The sequence below is a fragment of the Homalodisca vitripennis genome, chromosome 2 (assembly GCF_021130785.1).
Source record: "Homalodisca vitripennis isolate AUS2020 chromosome 2, UT_GWSS_2.1, whole genome shotgun sequence".
Classification (NCBI taxonomy): domain Eukaryota; kingdom Metazoa; phylum Arthropoda; class Insecta; order Hemiptera; family Cicadellidae; genus Homalodisca; species Homalodisca vitripennis.
This window is the reverse complement of record NC_060208.1, coordinates 46,933,324-46,959,036: the sequence shown is the minus strand read 5'-3', so window position 1 is coordinate 46,959,036 and position 25,713 is coordinate 46,933,324. Positions and strand designations below refer to the sequence as shown.

The 25,713-nt window shown below is 34.5% G+C and overlaps 1 protein-coding gene across 2 annotated transcripts in view; it reads right to left on the bottom strand.

Annotated features, from left to right (window-relative positions):
* The window catches only part of LOC124353891 ((E3-independent) E2 ubiquitin-conjugating enzyme UBE2O-like), an 83,711-nt gene that overhangs the window by 17,361 nt on the left and 40,637 nt on the right, over positions 1 to 25,713 (bottom strand). For both annotated transcript variants that reach the window (XM_046803937.1, XM_046803938.1), the window contains exons 13-20: positions 25,506 to 25,672; positions 22,208 to 22,535; positions 14,585 to 14,799; positions 11,896 to 12,059; positions 10,745 to 10,912; positions 9,458 to 9,551; positions 6,008 to 6,209; positions 1,509 to 1,615 (exon numbers count right to left, since the gene is read on the bottom strand). In XM_046803937.1, the coding sequence (XP_046659893.1) occupies positions 1,509 to 1,615; positions 6,008 to 6,209; positions 9,458 to 9,551; positions 10,745 to 10,912; positions 11,896 to 12,059; positions 14,585 to 14,799; positions 22,208 to 22,535; positions 25,506 to 25,672 (1,445 nt within the window). The remainder of the gene's footprint in view (positions 1 to 1,508; positions 1,616 to 6,007; positions 6,210 to 9,457; positions 9,552 to 10,744; positions 10,913 to 11,895; positions 12,060 to 14,584; positions 14,800 to 22,207; positions 22,536 to 25,505; positions 25,673 to 25,713) is intronic.

Sequence of the window (25,713 nt, the reverse complement as noted above, 5' to 3'; positions counted from 1 at the left end):
ACCACAAGGGTCATACCCAGGATTTCCGTGAGGGACTAGTTTAGTGACATCTACAATGTGGAAAAATTTTAATATCAAAATGAATCTATTTGAAGTCATAACTTTGCCAAAAAATGGAGTGGTTTGTGTGAAATGAGTATCCCAATAGCTGGCAATACTAGGCTTGTTGATCATGCCCATGTTCAGTATGATTGAAAAAAAAGCTTTCATCTCAGCTAGGGTAACATCTACTCACTTTTTGACTCGACTGAAAGGTGATAAGGTCTGCTCATTGTCAGCAATGTAGTTTCTAGCATACCTGTTTGTCTCGGTAACGAAAACATTCAAAATTGCAGTTGTAAAAAACAGTTTTATGTACTCTATAGGTTTCGAGTTTTGTGGAGAGCAGTGTTTAGGTCCACTTACTTCAGAAAATGTAAATTGGTGATTGTAAGGTGGATCATTGCCTTCCTCTACTTCGTCCCAACTACTATCATCATCGTCAGCTGGATCATTTTGTGGAACATTTTGATTATCAGTTGTATCGTTTTGTGGGACATTTTGACTAGCCCCAGTTCTTTCTAAACTAACTGTACAACGCCTACGACGCTTTGGAACTGATAGATTTTGCCTAGGCCTAGGCGGAGTTTCATCTACCTCAGAGTCAGATGATGACACATCAGGCTGGTTACGGCTGCTAATTGGTAATTTTATGTTACCTCGTTGAAGTCCTGTTGAGGTTGATAAGGATCATAACTAGGATCCTCGTCGGTGTCATCTATGAAATCATTGCTAGATTGTTGATCAGAATCACTGCTATCTACATTAGAAGAATGTTCAGAGTCACTGTCACTTCGGAAATTCAAACCAGCAGTTTGAACAATGTTTATCAGAGTGTTCTCACTAATAGGAGATTTTTATCGTTTTCCACTCATTATTATAACACTTCACAGAGATAATGTAAACAGCGCACAATAACCTCAAAAGAACAGAGAGACAGCCGCGAAAACAATAAAAGGCGCCAAGCGAGCGATCTCGTGTTGGCACTGCCAGTGCAAGCCCGCCCGCCAAGGCCACTCAAATCGCGGCAATGGTCTTGGATTCATTACAGCAGATATATGTAAAAAGAGCACAAACATTTATTTTCTTGTATAGCATGTATTCCTCTGCTGATTGATATATAGTAACGCTATTTTATTTTAAAAAATTACATTAAAACAAATTGATTGCGAAACAATGATATATCATTCTAAAACAGTTTTCAGAAAAACTACCAACAACGATATATCGTTGTGAAACAGTTTTCGGTAAAACTATCTACAACGATATATTGTTGTGAAACAGCCAAAGGGTTAAACCCTCTATAACTTACTAATTATCACCAAATGTTACATAATTAAGACTTAAAAACATACTTAACCACCGTAAATCTGCTTGAAGTACGAGAGGGAAATGGTGAGAGTTGTAACGTTTTTGTGGCTCACTGTAAAAAGGTTATGGACTTCCATAATGAGACAAAGTATACTCACCATCACTGTGAAGCTCCTTGAAGGATGTGGGTGTGGTGGGAGAGAAAGGATGAGAGTTGTTGTAACTCTCAGAGATCTCAAGCCAGCTTTCTAAACGGTTGCACAACCTGTAATAATAGCCAATAATTCAGGAAATTCCAAACCAGGCTACAAAATTTGTTACAAACAATTAGTAGGCCCCATTTTTTATCTCTCTCTCTCTCTCAATACACCATATAAGAGAAAATGTCCTAAAGATCTTTATTTTATTTGTTGAGCATTAGTGAAGCCTACCACTCAAAGAGCTGGAAAAATTGTATTTGTCTTTTTATCTGCACAATATCTCAAAAACAAACTGACCTATAGAAATTTTGCATGAAGCTTTTTTCTATATAGGCAAAAAATCAATTTAAATGATGGTGCATGTTACTCCACAGGGTTTGGCTGAGTATTAGGAAATATTTTAACACTGGTCTTATGGGTAATGATGTCAATGAGAAAATAGCAGAATATATAAATTTGTAAGCAAACGGAGTACAATCATATGAGAGATTCACATGTGGCACAGTAACACATGCAGTTGAATGAAATAGACTACAAAACTCAGTGAAGCTTGTTACGTTTATGTTGTGGTGTGGCGTACTCTTACCTTGTATCATATTCTCATACACACAAAAATGCTTATATACACAGTATTGTCTGTTTTTTAAACTTAATTCGAAACAAACTGTTATAATTTAAAAAGCTAACAAATATATTCGATTTTTATCAACAAAAAAGATAATCCATTTCAGTTTCTGGTTTCAATTTAATACTTTAATAAACAATAAATAAGTTCACCTTTCCTGTATATCTATTTAAAAACTGTCAAAATCAAGTCATCACATTAAAACTGTACTGAATTTTCCTATTTTAATTTTAGCATACTATTACACCATTTTATTTCAAAAACAACTGTAGGAAAGTTTTAAAGAAGTTTTGAAGTTGTCCGCCATATTAGAACAAAGCTGCATAATTTTGATGCAGTATTATAAATTCATATTTTTAATAAACACTAAAATGTAAATGAAGTTTCCTATTTAAATTTTACAAGAATACCGAATGGTGTTTAGTCTTAAAATTACAATTAGCGTAAATAAACACAATCTTAATCTCACCATATTTTTGATACATCCTTACATCCTGATAGATGGAATGCTTCCGTTTTGCACACAGGTGTGTCTGATCACAACGCCATCATTTTCAGTACACCAATGAACGTGACTTCAGACAATCTTAAGTTAAAGAAACTTGTTAGGGCCTATCAATCCTCAGAACTCTAAGCTATTCTAACTTACCTTAATAGTATAAATTGGTTAGCTATATATAATAGTAAGGATGACTTAAACAATAAGTTCAATAAGTTCTTTGATTTGTTGTTGATGGGGCGGTAAACAGCGCAATGCCTATGAAAAACTGTTGGGATAACCAAACAGAAATAGTAAAATCTAACAACAAATGGTACAATGAGGACTTAAGAATATTAAAGGTCCAACTTGACAATGCTTACTATTTATTCTGCAACACTAACTGTAACAGGTCTAAAGAAAATTATATTGCTCTTAAGAGAACGTACAAGGCAGAAATTAAAAAAGCCAAACTTGATCATAATAACAACATAATTGACAGTTCAAACAATAAATCAAAAGCTGCATGGTCTGTCATAAATCAGCTTAGAAATGTTAACAGTAAGCCTCCCAATATTAACGCTAATTTAACGCCTGATGCTTTTAACAGTTTTTTTCTTACCAGTGTAGAACAAATTTGTAATAGCATACCAACTGATGTAAATAAGCCTAATCATAGTGTTTTTCTTGACAATAGTGAGAACTGTGCAACAGGAAACAATTCAGTAGGGTTATTCACTCTTAGAAGTTTTAACAGTAGTAGAAGTCTACCTAGCCATAAACCAACTGAATAATAGCACTTGTCTTGATATATATGGCACCAATGCAGCAATACTGAAGTTATCAGCTAGGTCTATTTGTGAAGTACTAACATATCTTTTCAACTTGTGTATTAAGCAGGGTATTTATATCCTGACAAACTAAAAGTAAGTAAGGTCATTCCAATACACAAAAGAAGGGCCTAGGGATGATTGTGCCAACTATAGGCCAATTCCATTGTTCCGACGACGCTGTCAAAGGTCTTGGAACGTCTCATTCATGAACAACTTTCCTCCTTCTTGGAATCAAATAAGTTATTGTCCAAGAATCAGTTACGGCTTTAGACCTAACCATAGCACTGTTGAAGCTACTCAGGATTTGATCTTGAATTGTTTTGAAGGACTGGAGAACAACCTGAACGTTCTCTTTCAGATCATTTGATATGTCCAAGGCCTTTGACACAGTGTCGCATCATATTTTACTGGATAAGATGTATTTTTATTCTATTGACAACAGTGTTAGTGCAGTTTCTTAAGATCTTATTTGAACAATCGATGGCAATCCGTATTCCTAAAATGGCTCTTACTCAAAACAGTTAAGTGTAAAACAAGGTGTCCCACAAGGGTCCATTTTGGGACCCTTGCTTTTCATACTCTATGTTAATGACCTGCCGTACAACCTAAAATGCTCATTCAGTAAAATCATTTCTATTTGCTGACGATTTGGCAGTGTGTGTCCAGGGTAACAGTGCAGAAAAATGTGGGTTACATAATCGACACCAAAACTAAAACCATTCATGACTGGTGTAATGCAAATAAGTTAAGCCTTAATGACGGGAAAACTCAGGACCTTGCTTTCAGCCTTAGCAATCGGGGGGAAGTAACCCACTCAAAATTTCTTGGGGTTCACAGTCCAGAGCAATCTTAAATGGCATCAGCAAATTGACAGTCTTGCGAACAAAAATTTCAAAAGGCATTTTCATGATCAGAGCACTTAAAGGCAGTGTCTCTGTTGGTGTTCTGCTCTGTGTTTACTATGGCCCACATACATAGCTACCTCTCTTATGGAACTTCAATCTGGGGCAAACCATGGATATGTAACAGAAGCTTTTTGTGCTGCAAAAAAAAAGCAATCCGTTCTGATTTGTGATGCACACTGGCAGGCCCACTGTAAAGAGCTCTTCATTAGGTTAGGTGTCCTTTCATTGCCTTCTATGTATATATTTAGCACACTCTTGTTTGTTAAGAGGAACTTGGCACTTTTGCCTGCAATGTCTGAGGTCCATAACTATGCAACTAGAAACAAAAATAAACTTATAAGTGAACGATGCAGATACTCTGCAACTCAGAAGAGTTTTCTATACCAAGGCATAAAAATGTTTAATGTTTTGCCGGAAGGTATTAAAGAGCTTGCCACTCACTAGATTTAGACAAAAACTAAAGAACTTTCTAGTTGCAAACCTGCTTATACGATGTGTAACAGAATTTTACGAAGTTGTTAACTCTTTAAGTTAGTTAGGTTAAGTAAACCTTTTAAGTTGACTTTGTTATACATGTGAACATGTTTACAAACAAATAAATATTTGATTTGATTTGATTTGATTTGATACCAATATATAGAATACTAACAGTTACCCGTGCCTTCACAAGCAAATTACCAATTTTCATCGTAGGCTATGTTGGTTTATACTACAAGGTAGGAGTACGCAAAATCACATGTTACATAAAAGGTTCGCTGAAGTTGCATGCAAAATTTCAAGTATATAGTTCATTTCATTCTTTTGAGTTGTCCTGCAGACGGACATTCATATAAAAAAGAAATTTTTCATTTACAAATGAAATCTTTCTTACGGCAACTTGTGGTACTATGATACATGGTAAAATGTCATATGATTGTACTTAGTTTGTTTATAACCAAATCATGATTTTATTGTCGTCATCATGGTTACCCATAAGACCAATGTAAAAATGTTCCCTAATGCTCTGCCAATCACATGGCTTGACATGCACCATTATTTAACTCAAAGATGCCTATATGGAAATGAACCTTCATGCAAAATGTTTCTATAGGTCAGTTTACTCTCGAGATGCTTGCTGACAGACAGAAATGAAATTTTTTCAGCCCCTCGAGTGATAGGCTTTACTAATCCTCAGCAAAAAAAGTGTAAAAAGTGGACTGTCTTAATTTTTTCAAACTTAATTAGTAGACTGAAATCATAAATTAATTTAAATGCCTGTAATTATTGATTTTAATGGTACTGGGCAATTTTTTTGATTTTTTAAATCGTAGTATAAACTACTAAATAACCAAATACTAGGTCAAGTTGTTAGTTTATATTGAAACTGTTCATATCACATTGAGTTACATATTTGAAGTTGGTGCATCTCATGCCTCCACTGACTAATTCAGGTTGGTGAATGGTAGAGGCTGAGCACCCCAAGTTTGCCTCCTGGTGGCTGTTCATGGGATTTTCATAGAAGGTGAGTTCCATTCCCCTCTACCAATCATGAATGTCCTGTTACTGTGGAAACCATGCATAAGATTCTTTATGCACAGATTTCTCATTCCAAAGGACCAAAAATCCACTCCACTTACTTGTGAGCATTCTGTGTGAAGTGCTGGGTGACTTCCGCTCTGAAGATAGGTGGCGGGTGGAGTATCAGCTTACTCATGCTCTGTACCAGTTTGAGAGCCACCATCTCGTTATACATCCGAGAGTTTTCCCGCCCCTGTTGTGACCCTTTCTGTTTCTCGTAGCCGGCTTCGTTGAAGTACGGCTCGCTGACCAATATCAGTCCTTTACATAAATATTATCAAAATTAGCAAGAACAACAGTAATAGTAATTGCTGGCTGCAACCCAGCAGGGATCACTTCTGGCTGGTTTATACCTACCAGTTGAACCCACCACTGGGCATAGTAAAAACCGATGTGCCACTTCAATCTGGGCAACCTTATGGATGTCCAGTAGCGTCACATCACTACTGTTTGCAAATGTTGAGATTCTGGGGTTCATGGGCAATTCAATAGGTCTAGCCTACTGTGGAGTATGGCTGTTGGAGTTGGTGGGGTTTGTTCCCTTACCTCAGAGGCTCTTGTTAACCTCAACAAGTGTGTGCCACCCCCTGCCTACTTTGACTGGAGAGGCTGGTTCACAGCTGGCCTCCCTTCTTCCGGGATGACTTTGAGATGTAGTGCCCTAATTCTTCCTCATGGATCTCGATAGGAGGCGGCCCCTACTCCCTAACCTTACCCATCCTGAATATCCTATCACTTCGGAACCAGCGCAAAGGTCCTTACAGGACTAAGTGCAATTTATAAGCTTCTTGCCCTAAGAAAAAAAAAAAAAAAAATTGCTGGCTGCAAGATGATTAAAAATTAAAAACAGGAATAGTAAGAAAAATTATTTGGTTCTAATATTGAATGTTGAGGTGAAACACATTTTAACCGTTTTATTGTGTGCTAGAAGTAAATAAAAACAAAGTGGTACAGAGACTGAACCTTAACCCCTTAAGGCTGGCTGTCGACTATAGGTTGACCGCAGTATTTCCGCGGAACGCTTGCGCATCAACTATAGGTCAACCAGATATTGTCACTGGTTTTTTTTTACTTTTTCATAACTATTGCTGTTCGACATTTGAGTTATTCATGGACTTCTAATTGTGTTAAATAAATACTACTTTGATCTTTACTTATGATATAAGAGGCACTGAAAATGAAAAATATAATACTAACTCAGATGTCTTCTGCACTTGTGTTGCGTTTGTAAACATGGCCTCTCCTACTAGAAGTTTCATCAATGATGATGAAATATTAAATACTAAACGACTTTGATAGTGTTTACAGTGATATTAGTATTCAGAATGAACAACAAATTATTGAGGAAGACCGTGATAGTGATGTTGAATCGAATAAAAGTGAAATTTCTTCTGAAACTGTGGTAAATGGGGATAACCAAGAAGAAAGTTCAATTGTATGGGTTAGAAACTTTAGACAGGAACAATGAACTAGAAATTGAACGATTTATACAAAATGTGGTAGAAAAAGGACAAGGAGATTTAAGTAACAGAAGTGAACCTAGGACATAAACTAGTAGGCTAAGAGAAGGAGCTAGACATGTTACTTTAAGTAGGCCTAGACTTGAACCCAGGTCAAAATAAACCTACTTACAATGTAGGTTGGATCTCATATGAGGAAAATTATAACCCCCTTCAAAAGTTTGTTTACAACTATCCTCATTGCAGGCCACCATTAGGTAAAGAAATGACCTCTGAATTAGATTATTGGCAACTATTTTTACTGAGGAACTCTTTAGTGAAATCACTACAGAAACAAACCACTATGCCAGGGAAATATAAATCTAAATACCCCTTTACAAAAAAGATCCATCTGGCTTACTTGGAGAGATGTTGATGCACAGGAAATGAAAGCTTTTATAGGTGTTTTGCTGAACATGGCCATGAACAAAAAGAGATTATTTTAGTGAAGATTAGCTAGACGTACAACCATTTTCAAAAACATTTTTTTCTAGGGCTAGGTTTTTCCAAATTTTTTGGACTTCACATTTATGTACACCAGAGGATAGTCCTGCTCAAACATCTCTAATTAGAAGTCAAAAAGTGAAAGAAATTACTACCTACCTTTATTGTAAATTCAGAGAACACTATTGTCACAGTCAAAATGTATCTGTTGATGAAAGTACAGTAGGTTTTAAAGGCAAATCCTTTTCAAATGTTATAACAAACTAAAACCAATCAAATGGGGATTGAGAACCTATATCCTTTCAGATTCTTGCAATGGCTATATCTGTGCAATTGAACCATACTATGGTTCAGGCATAACCAACAGTTTGATTAACCATGAACAGCTATTTACAGTTCAGATATTTCAGCACTCAGTAATAAAATTAATGGAAGAAAATGACTTATCAGGAATACATGTACAGTATTCAATGATAGGTTTTACACTAGTTATGTTTTAGCTTTAGAACTAATAAAAATGTAAGTGCTTTTAACTGGAACAATTATGCCTTCTTGACTTGGTCTGCCAGATGTAGTGAAACCTAAAAATTTTAAAAACATCCTACATCATGAAATAAATCCAAGGCGGAAAGAGAATGACTTTGGTATCAAAAGATAAAAAGAGTTGTTACCATTTTATCAACTTATTGCCATAACAAAATAGAAGAAGTGTATCAAGTTGTCAGAGAGGGTGTGAATCAAACAATAATCAAACCTAGGGTAATCTGACAAAATAAGAAAAAACAAAGGCTTGGTGAACATTTCTGATAATTATGTATCTAGTTATGGTTTCACCAGAAAGTCCCTCAAATGGTGGTGAAAACTTTTCTTGGCTCATTGAAACATCAGTTATAAATTGCCTATATTCTGTATTCCACAACATTAGAAAACCAGTTAGCCAAAGAAAGTTCAGAAAAATGTAAACCAACATCTTGTAAATAATGTAAAACAACAACGAGGCAGGCCTACTTAGTTTGACAGAGAAGTTAAATTGAACAAAAAGTTTCATGCTCTTCACAAACTGTCAAACAAGAAAACAAGAGACTGCACAGTTTTCCGTGATAGAAAGCCACCAGGTGGAAGGAGAGGTGCTCAACTTACTGCAAGACATGCCCAAAAAACCTGCAATGCATATAAGTGACTGCTTTCAAAAGTATCACATCCAAAAAACTTCAAATAACCTGTAAAGTGAGTAAAACATGCCCCTAAAGGAATTATACTGCTATTTTACCTTTATCCATGCATTTTTGGTCTATTGTTATGTGTGTGAATGAAACATTTGATATTTTATTTTTATATTTTACAAATTATCACCTAAAAACAAAATATTTTAAAAGAATATAATTTTAATGAGACCTCAAATGGTTAAGGTACAGTACAAAATGAATGTACCTTTAATCATCCCCTCTTAAAGGTTTTTACCATAAAACAAATTTAAATGTTAAAAATTTACATGAATCATTCTAATGACAACTTTTATGGCACACTGAAACATCCTAAAAAATTGAAGCAAAGACAATTACTCACCTTGAATGCTCACAATGACCTGAAGCAGGTTACTAATAACGGTCCAAACTTCGGTCCCTTTACCACTCCATGTACCCAATAATGAGACACAGACCTGAAAAGGAAAACCAAGATTAAGCTTTTAGTTCAATGGCAATGCAATTCTCTAGATTATTTTCAATCTTAAAAGGTTACGTGGAATAATATAGTGCTTACTTAGATGTATCATATTTGCAAATTTTAAAACATTAGTATTTTTTAGCAAGTGTTTTTGTCAACATTATATTAAAAATTACTTATTAATGATAGATCATTTACAAAGGAAGCTATTTAATTGTTGTCAGCTATGTAAATTAGTTTAAAATATTGTAATACACAGAGCATTTTGTAATATTTTTAAAACTTCCTAACAACTATAAAAATAATTTCACTGATCATTAATAAAATAATATTACAAATGCGGCAATATGAAAAAGCCATTTTCCACTCCAATTCTTTACTTTATGCACTTCAGTATCTATTTAACAATAACAGTTTTTGGCTATTTCTCCATAATTCATTTAATTGCCCATTGCTCACCATAAAAAATAAATAAATCCGGTTTAGTGCTATTTATCAGTTCTAATGTTGTGCTAGTTTTTTAAGTTTTTTTTTCATATGTCTCCTCTAGACCTGCAGGAAAGGTTTTGTGAAGCACAATATTCTCTCTCAGAACACAGAAATGAAGTAATTTATTCAACATTTTCCCACATTTGAATATTTCTGAAAAAAATTATGTTTTGGCCTAAAATGTAAGTCTGTATCTGTAGTTAGAATTATATTTCCATTACTCATAAATAATTATTTAACAGAATTTTGAACACAATCCATATTTTCACAGTATATAAAAGAATATCTCAATCTAGACCTTTCAGACTTCCTGATAGTGAGGTAAAGGCGAAATGCATGTTTAGTACTGAATGTAAAGTGAGAAAGTAGTGTAAATTATGACATACAACCTGTGTGTTTTATGTTTCATATTATAAAAAATCATTTATTTGATACAGTCTTTTCTTGACAGAAATAACAACTAGCGTTCCTTGCTGCATTATAAAATATACTAAAAAATGGGATAAGTATAACAGCCAATAAAAACAATGCACGTAAAATGGATGAATTATTATTAAATTAACAAAAAAGGAAAGTACTTAATTAATTGGAATACATAGACTTTTAACTGTCAGCATAAAATATTTTTCTTATTTTTTTCTTTGCAGAATTTTAAACTTTGTTGAACCAACTTGAATACTGAGAAGAAGCCCAACTTACTTTCCCATCCTCATAGAGATTAGGATTCAGCCGGTCACTGCAATATGACACGTAGTGGCACAGTGGAGGAGCCTTCGGGTAGTCTGCTGACAGCTGGAAGTCGAAAAAGAACAGTCCATCCTCGTACGGTGTCTTCTCTGGACCTCGAATCATCACTGAAAACAGATCCTAGAACCACACCAACAAAAGTGTAATACTATCATCAGAAATATTTAAGACTTTCATTGTTGGGTGATCAAGGTTCTGCTCAAAATTGTAAATATATGTTAACTAAATATTTACTAAACATAGTTTAATTTAGTTTTTTTTTTCATTAGTTACAAAGTAATTTCTAACTTACATAAATAACATAACTTACATAATTTTTAAGGAAACAATAAGAACAAGGTACAAATTACAAAATATCAGTTGGTCGGTTATTAGTTGTGATTTAACTCTTTTTGCTTGAGATGTAACCATGCCACAGTGAAAAACAACGCAAATTTTTAAATTACAAATTATTGTGCCTTTTTGTGCCACGCCGAATTGTGACCATTGGTCATTGATAGACACTTCATTCTCCAAAAACTCTTGTCTTACACCACAAACTCTATTCCAAGACGTAGAATGATAATAAATGGTATGATCTAGCAAATATTAGACCAATTTACAACAATTTCAAAATTAAAGTACTTTTATGTATCTATTACCACTATCTACAGTGTATACCAATTTTATTTAATTAACATATAAAACTGTGACTCGGGAAGTCTGGACATATTGGCTACTCAAAACCTTTTTCAAATTCCCAGTTATTTCTCGGTCAAAAATTTGCGATTCTTTAGTTCACTTTAAAATGAAATATAAACAGTTTATAAGTAGTTTTCTGTTACCAGCTGTATTTGTAGGAAATGTCACAGAGCTAAATTTTGTCACAGAGGTATATACAAGAAACGTCACAGTGACGATCCATTGACCTTTATTCATGATTAAACAGTGACTGAGACATAGTCTAAACTGGTAGGAAGAATCTAAACTGTGAACAGCCAGAATATCATAAGTACCTCCAACATAACAAAACTTGACAAACATTGACTGAGACGTACTTCAAACTGGCATGAAAAATCTAAACTGTGAGCAGCCAGAACACCACATAACAAAACTGTACTGACCATTCTATCCTCAAAGCCCTTAACCCAGATGCCGCTAGGCAGAGAGCTCTGGAGCAGTTTTATCTCATTCCGCACAGTCTTGAAGAACAGTTTGGGGTCTGTAGGCTGGAACATTGTCAGCTTAAACTTATGACTGTTGGGGGCTGTGTCCAGCACAGAGAACCCTGCAACATTGCATGAAACATTATGTTTTGAGTAGCACAACCACAGAAAAGTTAAAATGATGTTTAGTCCAATAACCATACAGATAGCGAAATGTATATCCCTTAAAACCATAAGTGTTATCAACTTTGAATTCTTAAATAAAATGTCCATGCCCTTTCTATAATTATTACCCCACACAAATACAGTGTACAGCTTTTGATAATATTGATAGAATTATTTTTTAAACCTTGTTTTAGACAAACTGAGATCAGGACTTTGATATTTAAGTGGCAGCACCTAGCTAGTTCTCTCCACGTAAATGTTGGCAAGCTAAAAATTTGCAATAATACTTAATATAATAAGATTGTACAGCTTAGCTACTTTTAAAAGTTTTAATTTGTATATATTGTCTTGTTAATTGAATCAATAATTAGATGTAGTATAACCGATGACATTTGAATGATTAACATTGGGATATTTTGATCTTTAGTGTATACTTTTTAGACAAAATATAAAATATTATGGTTTGACAGAACTCTATAGAGGCAAAGGAGAGGTATAGATTCCAAAAACCCAAAATGGCGTTATTTACCATTTAGAGACTAAACTAATTTATTCTGAGAACTTCAACTGTATAAAAGTATAAAAAAATAATTTGTTGGTTTTGAAAGATGAAATGCAGACATGCTAGATTTACACAACAATAAAGGGAACAAGTTAGTAAGTTACTGATCCTGTCTATTAGCCTGTGGGATACAACTAGATTGAGGTTTAACCCTTTGAACGCTGATATAAATTTAGTCATTTTTTAGATTACGCTCATTTAAGGTGAAAAAATAAAAATGAAAATTCCTTAAAGCTAATTTTTGTATTCATTCCTAATGACTAATAGTCACACAAAAAAAAAAAATTTTACAATAATGTAATACTTGTATTAAAATAATCACATTTTTTCATAATAATGGAATATTACAATCAAAATCAAATTTAGGTTACAGAGTAATCAAATGCATGTGATGAAAACTATGTACAAGGATAAGAAAACAAATAAAGTGTAATATGCTGATCTTGATTAGTTTTATAAGTTCTGATAATATTAGATTTAGGCAGTTGTACGGTAAACTTCAAAACAAAAATCGGGATAAAGCCATGGGGTCTCGGGACATGACTTGCAGCCATAATTACTCAACAGAAAAGAAACAAAATACTTTATTATAACACCTAAAACATGGTAACAATAACTTTTTACAACTGTTTGTATAAGGAATGACAACGCAAGAACACTTCCCAAAGGCACAATGCGTGCTCCACTGACAGTCGGTAATGGCGAATAGCATCGTCATTGGCGTACAGACGGGAGTGGGAGAACAGCTGCCGGCAAGAAAACAATTTACTGTTTACCTACTGCGGCCAGCTGACAGCTGCAACTGGATTATTTGGTCAAGCCAGTACATTACTTTGTATTGTGGCCTATGTATTGAACTTATAAACGTCAAAAACAGTAATAAAATATATTTTTATCGATCGGCGGATTATTTCGTCTTTGGCGTTATAAGACCAAACAACATCGCGGATTATTCCGTCTACGGCGTGCTAAGGGTTAATACTAACTTTAAGGCCACAGCTGAAGGTTCTTTAAAGCACACACAATTAAAATAAAGCAATTAGTATTAGGTAAAAGGCTGAAAAAATGACATTTAAAGGTCTTACAGTTATTAATATAGTACACTGAAAATTCTTATATAACTCTCCTCAAACTACAAGAATTACAGTTTTGAACTTGTTCCCACTATCACCCTTCTAATTAAAAAAAAATTGGGAGAAATATAAGACTGAATATGGTCCATCAAAGAAAAAAAAAAGTGTAAAAGTTCTGAATTTAAAATGATGTGTTCTCTCTTTTGTTGTTTAATTATTATAGTTGTAAACTGAAATAATGTGAATTTTTTAATATTAGTTCAATTCAATTCAAAGTTGTGAAATTAATTTCTGTTGAAGTTAAAGCACTAGTGACCCGCACATGGTGTTCACAATAGAAACAATTATTACATTCCCCCCGAGGACATGATCGGTATCTATCTCGGGACACTCCTCTAGTCAACTTTGATAAATTCACCAAACTAATATTTGAATCATAACTAGGAGGACCCTTATGTAATAATAGATAAAAACTACACCCAACACCTGACACATGCTGCCTGTAGTCTCGTTGCCCAGAAACTCTGTGATCCCCCGTCTAAACCCAATTATAACCTATCATAATTAATTGGTATCTAATGTACAATAATATTACACTACTCAAGATAATGAATTAAAACCATTATTAAGACTCACGAGATACCCATCTTGCTATACGAGTCGGATAGCATGCACAACCGGACTGATTGCCTCATTACATTTCTGTTCTGGCAAAAATACGTACACCAACAAACAAACTGGCTGCAACCAGTCTTGATCCTCAAAAAAAAATCAAAATTTGGGATATACCAAAAAGAAAAAGCACTTACTTCAAAACAACTGAGTTAAAGGCTTTGCTAATACTAACCACCATCTCCGTCTTTGACTAGGTCTGTTCCGCCAACAGTTAGGCTCTCAACTGAGGGTGACTCGGGTGGGGCAGTAGCAGGAGTGGTGGGCGGTGTCGAGGGCGGGGACGGAGGACAAGGTGGGGGCTCCACATCGCCCTGACTGCTGCCTGCAGGGCTCACTGTATTGGCAGCATCACTCAGAGTCATCCCATTGGTTGAATTTCCACCAAACCTTCAAATAATTATTACATTTCTATAATTTTAAAAATTAAATTTTTCCTTGAATAATTTATTATTAATTAACCCTTTAAGAGTTGACATACATAAACGCACATATTTTATCTTGTTCAAAATCTGCTTTGTGAATGTGTGTGTACCTAAAGCTGTCCTGAGCAGTGCTGCAAGTTAGATACTCAGTCTTCAACTTCAATTTATGTCGTTATTGTGTAGTATCATCACTACATTTAAAATGATGTAAGCTTTTTCAAATAAATCAAACATTGAAAAATATAAATACATGGAAGAGTGAAAATACTATGTCAAACGGATAAAGGTCTGCAACTGGTTATGGCTGGTACCTTACATAGAGCTAGAGCAGCACTATTCTGCAGGGTGAATATGGTTTGAGAGTGTGTAATATTGCCCCAAAAAATTATATTGTAATTCAGATAACAATGTATATAGATCCAATAAACTGACAATAGTATGTACATTGATATGGTTTATCTCGTCTCCTAATAAAGAAAATCTCTCTGGTTTGTTTTGGTATTACAGATTCTATCTGAGACTACCACTTTAACTTTAAAACGTGGCATACTAACATGTACGTAACACACCCAAGATGGCTGACTGACTACAGTCAAAGTGAAGTGGCTCCCAGTTAAAAGTGTATTTAAGTGTGTATTTTAACAACAAATATTTACTCACTTGTGCAGCAATTTACCTGGAACAACTGTAAGTCCATTTCACCATAAAACTTCAAGAAAACTAAACTACTCAAGAATCTAAGACAATTTATAACAATCTCACTGTAACACAAGAACTAATCTGTAATCAAATCTCAAGCACTTTTTAAAATAAAACAACTTTATCACTAATGAAATTATAATAACAAGCTTATAAACACTAAAAGTCAAAAAATTGTATTTACACAATCAAGAATACTTTACTTAAAATCATCGAATAAACTCAAGCCATATGGTGACAACTGAAAACAGTGCTGACTGTGCTGACAACATCACATTCCACACCTGACCTAGTGACAGCAGCTTATTTGTATACACAGCCGTCAACAATCAACAGACCTGCTTCCCACCTGACCTTGATTTTCTAAACAATCTGCCGCATGAAAAAATTTAACCACGAGGAGGCTGCCAAACCTCGTTATAAAAAACAGTTTTCCATTTTGACATTTAAAAAAACATTAACCACGAGGAGTCTGCCAAACCTCGTTATAAAAAACAGTTTTCCATCTTGATATTTAAAAAACATTAACACGAGGAGTCTGTCAAACCTCGTTATTAAAAACAGTTTTCCATTTTGACATTTAAAAAACATTAACCACGAGGAGTCTGTCAAACCTCGTTATAAAAAAACAGTTTTTCATTTTTTTACATTTAAAACATATATTCATTTTTGAACAATAAAATGGCCACGGACACAAATGCTCTATATGAAGTAGGAGTTATGGTATTTGCAAAGGTAAAAGGCTATCCCTACTGGCCGGCAGTGATAAAAGGGGTTACAAAAACTGACAGAACTACCAAATACAATGTCACATTCTTTGGAGATGAAAACACTGCAAATGTCAAACAAAATGACATGTGTCTGTATTCAGAATACAAATTAATTCATGGAAAACCAAAAACAGACAATTTCAAAAACAAAAAATTTAATGAGGCATTGAAAGAAGCTGAGACATTTTTTAAAAACCCATCTTGTAATAAGTCTCTAACAGAGAGCAACTCCAATAAAACCCTAAAAGGCTATATTAGTCAAGACTCAATATTAGAAAAGTACACTACCAGAGCTAGAAGAAAGCTTAATTGAAAGTGAACTGCAAAATGGGGAAGACAGTCTAATCATGGCAGCAAAATTGGGAAAAGCACTGCTTAAAGAAAACGAGGCCCTCAAAGAAGACAATCGAAGGTTAAACTTCTTGCTAAACAGTATGGAGGCTAAAATTGAAGATTACAGCCGAGAGGAAGAAACTTATCTCTCAAGAGTAGAAAATTTTCAACAAAAAATTTCTGATATGGATAGGCAACTTGGAAAAGAAAAGCAACTACTTATTGATACACAACAAATCTTTGAAGACCACGATAGACGACAAACACAAGTTCTAAATGACTATGAACAAAAGATTAAAGAGCTATCTAAAAAAATATTAATTTTTAAAAAACGTTTTAAAAACCCAAGAAAATATGTCCTAAGAAAAGGTTCTTGAAGAAGCTGGTACACAAACAGACTCCCCACCATTTTCAGTAGCTGAATCAACCCCACTGGTAACAGAGATTGTTCAACTAAAAAATAATCACTATCTTCTAGAGCAAAAACTTAACCGTTTAAACCTAGATAGTCAAAACCGTGCAGAAAATCTAACAAATCAAAAGAAAAGGGAAGCTGTAAAACCAATTTCATTAACTCTTTAAAAAAAACAAAAGATTAATGGGAATTCCAAAAATAAATTTAGTATCTCTTACAAGTACAAAAAATTAAAGAGCAAACAACCTACCCCAAAGAACCTTACAACAACCCAGTCCTAACCATATCAGATAAACAGCGGACCAATTCCCACATGCATACCAAGGGACAAAGGAGACTTTGAAGTGATCGAAGTGGAAGCCATGTTTCACAGAGAAAATATTTGTACAATGCCGGAGTCTAAAGATTACAAAAACCAGCTCAGAAATCTAATAAGTCACCACCTTGTACAGCTAAACTTAAAGCAACCCAATGAAACATACCAGGACTTTTTCGACAAGTATATTGAGCACTATAAGGCAACACAAGAACTTACCACTACTAACGAAAAGTCTCTATCACCCCATCTGACGACAGTAACTGAAAATACAAGCCAAAAAAACAACCACCATTTTTTTAGACCAAACCCAACAGAAAAGATCAAATTCAAAAACAAGTATATTATAAACTCAAATCTAAAACAAACCTAAGTAACCTAAAAAATACTACACCAAAAACATCCGTGGACTAGACAAAAAAATTATTACAGACTTAACCACCTTCTTAATGACATTGACCCCAATATACTAGTGCTTACTGAACATGGCCTGAAAAAAATAGAAATAGAGAATACAAAAATTGAAGGGTACTTTCTCATAGCAGAATACTGCAGAGAAAATCATAACGCTTGGTGGTGTTGCCATATATGCCAAAGAAACCCTCAAAAAACTGCACAACAGCAACTGACATATCCCACCTCTGCCAAGAATTTAACTGTGAAGCAGCCATGGCAGTTAATTGAATCCATGGGTAAATACATACACATTCTTGGGGTATATCGATCTCCCAAAGAGAATGTACGAGCCGGTGTAAATGCCTTATCCAACATCTTAGAATATACTCAAGCACACAGTAAATCAATCATGCTTGCTGGAGACATAAACATCGACAGGATGAAAACAACCCTAGACAACACTATCCTAGAAGATGAACTACACACCCATAACATCCGAAGACTGCCACTTCTGCAACACGTATCACACCTAGCACTGCCACCTCAATTGACTTCATATGCACAAAACATAATCGAGGACAACATTGGCACAGCCATACTTGAAACTGGACTTTCTGACCATACTGCTCAAATTATAAAAATATATGACTGGAGAGTAAACATCCCTCCACAGATCATTCTCAAGAGAAACTTTTGTTATTCTAATACAGACCAGATAAAATCTCTCCTAATGAATAAAAACTGGAATGCTGTCTATATGGCCCCAGATGCAGAGCATGCATACAACATCTTTCATAGAACTCTCCAAGCAACGCTAGACATTGCCTGTCCTACTAAAACATGTAGTCAAAAACACAAAAAGGAAACATGTGTATTATGACAACGAGGCCAACGACCTTAAAAATGAACTTTCTAAAAGCCCTGCACAAATTTGAGACCACAGGAAATACCCAAGACAAAGAAGATATGGTGGTAAAAAAAAGAAAAATTATGATAAAAAACTTAGAGAAATAAGGAAAAATGCTAATGCTGACTTCATCAACTCAGCTGACAACAAAAGTAAAGCTCTTTGGAATGTCATAACAATGAAAGAAGAGGAAAACATCAACTACAGCCAAACATATGTCTCTCAGTGAATGGGAAACATGTGGACAACCCCACACAAACTGCAGACCACTTTAACACCTTCTTCACAGAAGTAGCAGAATTGACGCTGAAACAGAATAACTGCTCCCCAGGGGACGCAGATGATAATGAAAATTAACGAAACTCCACTTAACTATGTTGATAAAATCTCTATATCTAACCCCAACATGCATCAATGAAGTACGGAACATCATAAATGCCCCTAAAATCAAAATCTTCAAGTGGAGTGGATGAATATTCTTCTAAAATTGTGAAAAACTGCTCTGAAGAGCTAATGCCGCCTTTAGTCAGCATAATTAATAAGTCCTTCAGCCTTGGTGAGTTCCCTACAGCCTTAAGCTCTCTAAAGTATACCCCAAACATAAAAAAGGTTCAACACTGGAAGTCCAAAATTACCGTCCCATCTCTCTAATCTCCAACATTCTCAAAAATCATAGAAAAAATAGCTCTACACAGACTCATGGCTCACCTAAAACAAGAAAATCTGATAAACCGAAAAAGCAACATGGATTTTTGAAAGGAAAATCAACCAGCTCTGCCATCATCAGCCTTGTTGAACATACGTATCTGCACTCTTTCTTGACTACAGCAAGGCGTTTGATTGCCTGGGCCACGACATCATCTCAAAGAAATTAACATCATTAGGAATCAGAGACACAGCTAACAAATGGTTTGTAAGTTACCTCACAGGCCGATCTCAAATAGTCGAGCTGCAAACTACCATTTATGGTGTAACTACTTCACATCAATCCAATCCACTACCTGTTACCGCGGAGTACCGCAAGGATCTGTTTTGGGCCCAGTTCTCTTCGTCTTATTTGTGAATGACTTCCCAGCTTATATACGTGATCACAATACCACTTGTGTGATGTATGCAGACGATACAACATTGTTGATTAAGAATGACTCTGCTGAAGGAGTGTACGAAAGTGCCACAAGCTCTCTCAGTAAAGCCCTCAATTTACTGCAGAAGGAATGATCTAGCCATGAATCCATCGAAGACAGTTCACATCAACTTCAGCAAGAGGAAGGACCATATCCCTAACCCACTTGATGTATCAAGAAAAGACCATATCAAATTCCTTGGCGTAACTATTGACCACAAACTTACGTGGACTGAGCATGTAAACCAAAAAATCAGCACTGGTATATATGTTAGTACGCCGAATAAAATGTATCGACAACTTGGAGGCAGCAAAAACAGCTTACTATGCTTTGGTGGAAACTCATGTGAGGTATGGACTTGCTGTTTGGGGTGGATCCTCTGCAGGAAACCTGAACAGAGTACTAACTCCTGCAGAAAAAAGCTATCCGAACCCTAGCGGAACTCGAACACCAACAAAGCTGCCGACAAGCATTTAAAACCTTGGGAATTATGACAATTACTGCACTCTACATACAAGAAGTAATTTTGCACGTTGACCAACTGCATGTACAAACAGGAAAAACCCTTCATACACATAACACACGCCATGCAGGAAATTACACACTACCTCTACATCGGACATCACTTTTCGAGGAAAAACCATCCTACATTGGTAGGAAGCTGAGGAACCTCCTGCCACAAGCTGTGAAAAACCTCAAGGGAGCTGCCTTGAAAAGATGTCTCACAACTTCCTGGTGGACCATCGAAGAATTCACAGAAGTAAACAAGGAAGATTGGAGGCTCTGACATCTTGTATTGATTATTTATTAATATCAATTATGTAATTTGTTAACATTGTGACTCTATTACTGTTCTTGAAGAATATGTTAATAAAGAAATATGACTATGACTATGACTATGACTATGACGTACCATCATAATTGCACTAAACGCGGCAAATGAAAATATCTGTACTGTCTTATTTCAGTTTACTGTGTGCATTATAATTGAGGAAAATGCTGTGAATGTGTAAATGTATTGATTTTTTTGTCGGGAAGCGAATGGGATTGCGTAGCACGTGAAAAATCAATAAAATACTAGTGCAATTCTATTATCAATGTTAGTCTTACAATGTGAGGCGGATATAACTGTACATCATGCCCATGTATACAGTGTTGTCTACATGAAAGAGCTTTTGTGAATGCTATCAGTGCACAATATTTGCACCAAGTCCTAATTTTCTTCAGTACTTGAAGGATTAAGTTGGACTGTACATTATCCCTAGGAACTTGTCAATTTAGACAGTGGTAGTGGAGTTACAACAAGATCTTGAGTTTCATCTAAGTTTAAGGAGAACAAGTTTGCGTTACATCAGCCACTAACTAAATTGAGTTGTCATAATGTTATCAGCTAAAGAAGGACAAGGTCGTACACGTAAAAATACAAGATGTATCATCATAGATCTTAGCATACATGTAACAACACTTATCTATATTGTCTTATAAAGTAAAAGGTAAAACACTTACATCCATGTTAAAAAGTAATGGTCCCAGAATAGATCCCTGAGGTACACCTTAATTTATTAACTTGTCACTAAAGTACTTAAAGTACTGATTTTTATAACAAACAAATTGAGATCATCAATAATATTTTTAATACGAGCTATTGAATTTTCATGGAAGCCTAATGCCTTGAACTTATTTAGTAGTCAAATGCATTTTTGTTTACAATCTATCTATTTCTCTAAATATGTTTTTTGTTTACAAATTCATATGTTTAAAACTAATAAAACTAATTAAAAGAACTTTAACAAAACTTTAGTAAACTCTTTATGAGGACAAGATCTATCAATAAAAGAGAACTTGCAAATTAAATTTCAAAATGATGGTTATTTAAAATATTTTAAAATGTACTAATTTTGCAGAAAAGTGACAAAAGAACTATTTTTTTTGGGACTTTATCAACAAATCAAATGATACTTTAAATGCAGAAATCTAAAAACAACAAACTGACTTACTGAAAATTTAGTCCATTAGTCCAATGCATAACCAATTTCAAGTTTCTTCACAATAACAAACATTTCAACGAGTGTAAAATAAATTAACAGATTCAAAATTATTTTTTAACTGTTATCTGTTTTATTGTTGAACCTTAAAGTGAAGAAACCTGAGACGGGACATGCATGGTTGTATTAAACTTGTAATAAGTCAATTAATTTTGGCCCAATTAAAAAAAAAACCATTATATTTGTCATAACATGTTTAACAAAAAGTCATTTTTGTAACTTAAAAAAAAATTACAACTGGATTAAATAGTTTTACATCTGATCACCCTTTGAGTCCCAAAACAGATATTTTCACCTATAAAAATTTGATTTTGCAATCCATTACAATATGAAACACCACATAGAGAAGAAAGTAAAGGTAAACTTACCTCCTCATGACCTCTGCATGTGCTTCCACCAGCTGTCCCAGTATTAGTGCGCACAGTTTCACACAGACATGAGAGTTACAGACAGTAGGCTCGGTCTGATCGTCACAGCACACCTGCGTGCCTCCCGTACTGGCTCGTGCATCTTCTGTCGTTGTGCACGGCCCCGCACAAGATGCAACCAAAGACGCCAGGTTGTCTGACAGGAATGTGCCTGCAGCCGGAACTGGAGGGAGTGGTGGAGTATTGAACACACCAGAATCCGAATTAGAAGACTCTGAGATTTGGTGTGTCTCCGAGTCAAGGTCCTGCGAAGGTTCCTTCCCCTCACCTGTGAAATAGAAGAAAATTAACTTACTTGCACCTGAAAATATGATCTTTGTTTTTTATGGTCCACACTCTCTTCTGACAACTCATAGTTAGGACTGTATGTTTGGTGTCTTGAAACACTTTTTCTTTTAATCACTTAACTTCCTTAATCCAAACAAATGCTAACACATAGCAATAATCTAATGTGGTATCAGATCCTCAGGAATCAAGAATATAAAGCTGTTAAAAAGTTATCACTGAGGAAACAATTCATCATAGATTAACTAAATTAAGAATATAAAATTAAAAAAAGTCAATGCTTATAAAACTACAATAGTTTGTTAATTATGTTATCTATGTATGGTTTTTCAAATACAAATTACAATCAACCCTCAATCATCCGCGATAATCGACGGCAACCCAAAGGCATGATTGAAACAAAGGGTGCTATTGACAATGTTAAACTAGTAATTAATTGCTAAATAACATGGTTTTTAGTTAAACTAACCCAATAAAAGCATTTGCAATCCATTTATACTGTCTATTTAGTTGAGGATAAAAACAAGTTACACAATTAAGTGACCACGAAATTTAATAAACAATTTACAATATTTACAGTTCAAATGATGAGTTATGATTATTTATTATTTTTTTGGAAAAATGATCATTTTTTTTATTCTGCAGCAGCTTTCTTATTATGGTCAAACATAACTTCTGCTAAACCCGTTATCACAAAGCAAACTGTATTTCTGCCCCTCCAAATAACCTAGCAAACACTCAAGATGATTTATTCTTGTTCCATGTGAGATCTTGGACTCAGCTGGCAAACCCATGAAAACAAAGAGGGAGCCTAAAAATACCTACTATCAAAACATTTACTACTAGTAAGTAGCCAGATGGACACAGTGGTTACATGTGTCTGTCTGTGAATAGTTATTACGGCTGTCCTGTTTCACTCATTACACTGCCATGCCACTGGCGCTGCTTTTTATTTTTAAACATTATTTCACCTCTTACACAAAAATGCTACATGGTGATTCTTTATACCATATTTATGATTAGTAAATACGGTATAAAGTTTATTATTTTTAATTGTTTTTAATTTTTATTGAACATACAATTAATTATTTTTTTGATGACGACTAATTTTTTTTACCACGACTCATCCACAAACGTGGTTGTTCCATCCCTGGAAAATCTGGATTTCAACAAAAGCAAGTTTTTGTTAGTAATTTGCATCCTGCTAATGAGCAGATATCCACGAATAGGCAGGCTCTCAAGCACGAGCCTAAGCATAGACTAAACTAATTTCAAGTCAAATTTTGCTTTAAATACCACAATATTTTTTTTATTTTGGTTACTAAAATCTCCAATTTTTTGTCTACTATAACTAGATATACAATGACAATACTCATACAACAAAGAACTCACATCAGCTATGTCAATTGTTTTAAATGATTCTTCATCAGTATTGATCAGCAATACACATTACTACTGTTCAATCTAAAGCATTCATTATTAAATGGTTTGCCATAAGGAAGATTTCATCTTTCATTACCAAATTGGAGTGGTGGAACATTACTATGACTTTTGACCAAGCAGTGACATGGAAAATTCAACATGAATACTGTTATTAAATTTTACTCCTAAATCGAATATTTTTTAAAGATTCTGTTGATTTGAGAATAGCCTTCAACATATCCACTATGTTATACCATTAACTAATCATGGTAGTAATAATTTTCAAAAACTCAATTTCTTTAAATTTCAGAGAGCCAAATTGTGATGTAAAAATAATATTTTCAGTAGATGAGAGATTCAAGCACCTTTCTATTAAATTCAAGCATATTTCCTGTTTTTCTCTGGCAAAAAAATTCAATATTAAATCCAGATATTCTCAGAATTCCCAATGACCAGCCTCCCTGAATTAATACCAAGTCTGGGGCACCATAATAAGGATACAATAACATTGTTTAAAGAAACTACTCGTACTAAAAGTGTAGTACAACAAGTATGGGATAGTATTATGTTTCAAATTACTAAAAGTTTTGAAGCAAATTTAGTTCCAGTATAGATTATATAACATTTGTCAAAGTTATCAATCAGTATTCTAAAATCTGGGACATTCCATAAATATTATTCATACTCTAAATTTCAACATCAACTTTAACCCATTATGAGATTTTTAGTTAAAAATTCCAACGACTGAGTTCTTACATTTTTGTTAAGATCGACAATGGGAGACTCACCCAGCTCACCCAGTGTGACAAATAAAAGCTCTGTCTTAAAAATTTTATAAATCAATGTTCTCAAGAAGGCAAACGCCATCTTAAGTCTTAATGATAACTAAGATTTCTTTAAAATAATTAATACAACCAACAACACTCACATATTGAATGCAATGATTGACATATTTAGTTAGTATTCTTGTTGTAGACACGTTATAATACTTACATTCTATGCTAAGTAAATAAAATTGAGTACAAGTACTGTATAAAACACAAGTGTGATTAAACACACATATTGATCAATATTCATTGAATTGGTCAGTATTGTGGAATAATTTAAATCAGATAGTTCTTTAAATGACGTCTTAATATTTTTCCACTAGGTTTAATTTTATTTCACCAAATAAGTTTTTATCAAATAAATTTCCAGCAGCATTATTTTATTCTGAAATATATTTCTTATTGAGTGTGCATACCAGATTCTTGCCAGTGAGCGATGTAATTGTGTATAGTTCAACATTTTCAAAATACACGAGAATAGTCTTTTAGTACAAAACCTGTTTCAGCAAAGTATGTTCTGTGAGGAAATTATTAATCTAATTCAATAATCACCTGTGCAATAAAATGTCCTATTTCTGTCCTATGTAATGGGATTGAACTATTAGACAATATAGTTATCAATATGACATATACATGGCAATATGTAAAGAGAATATATTCCTGTCCGGATTCATGGCTGTATAATGTTGAGATCACATGCTTACAGCATCTAGCACCAGCTTTGTTGTCTCCAGGGCTGCTGAACAGCCTGCGCACCTGATCACCAACGTGCTGCGCAGTGTTGGCGCGGCCACGCTCCCTCACCCGCTCCAACAACCCCTGGAAATGACTCTCGTGGAAGAACGTAGTCCCCATCAGTTTGTCCAAATACCTGTGTGAAAAGCAATTAATAGCATAACAAGAACAATAAAT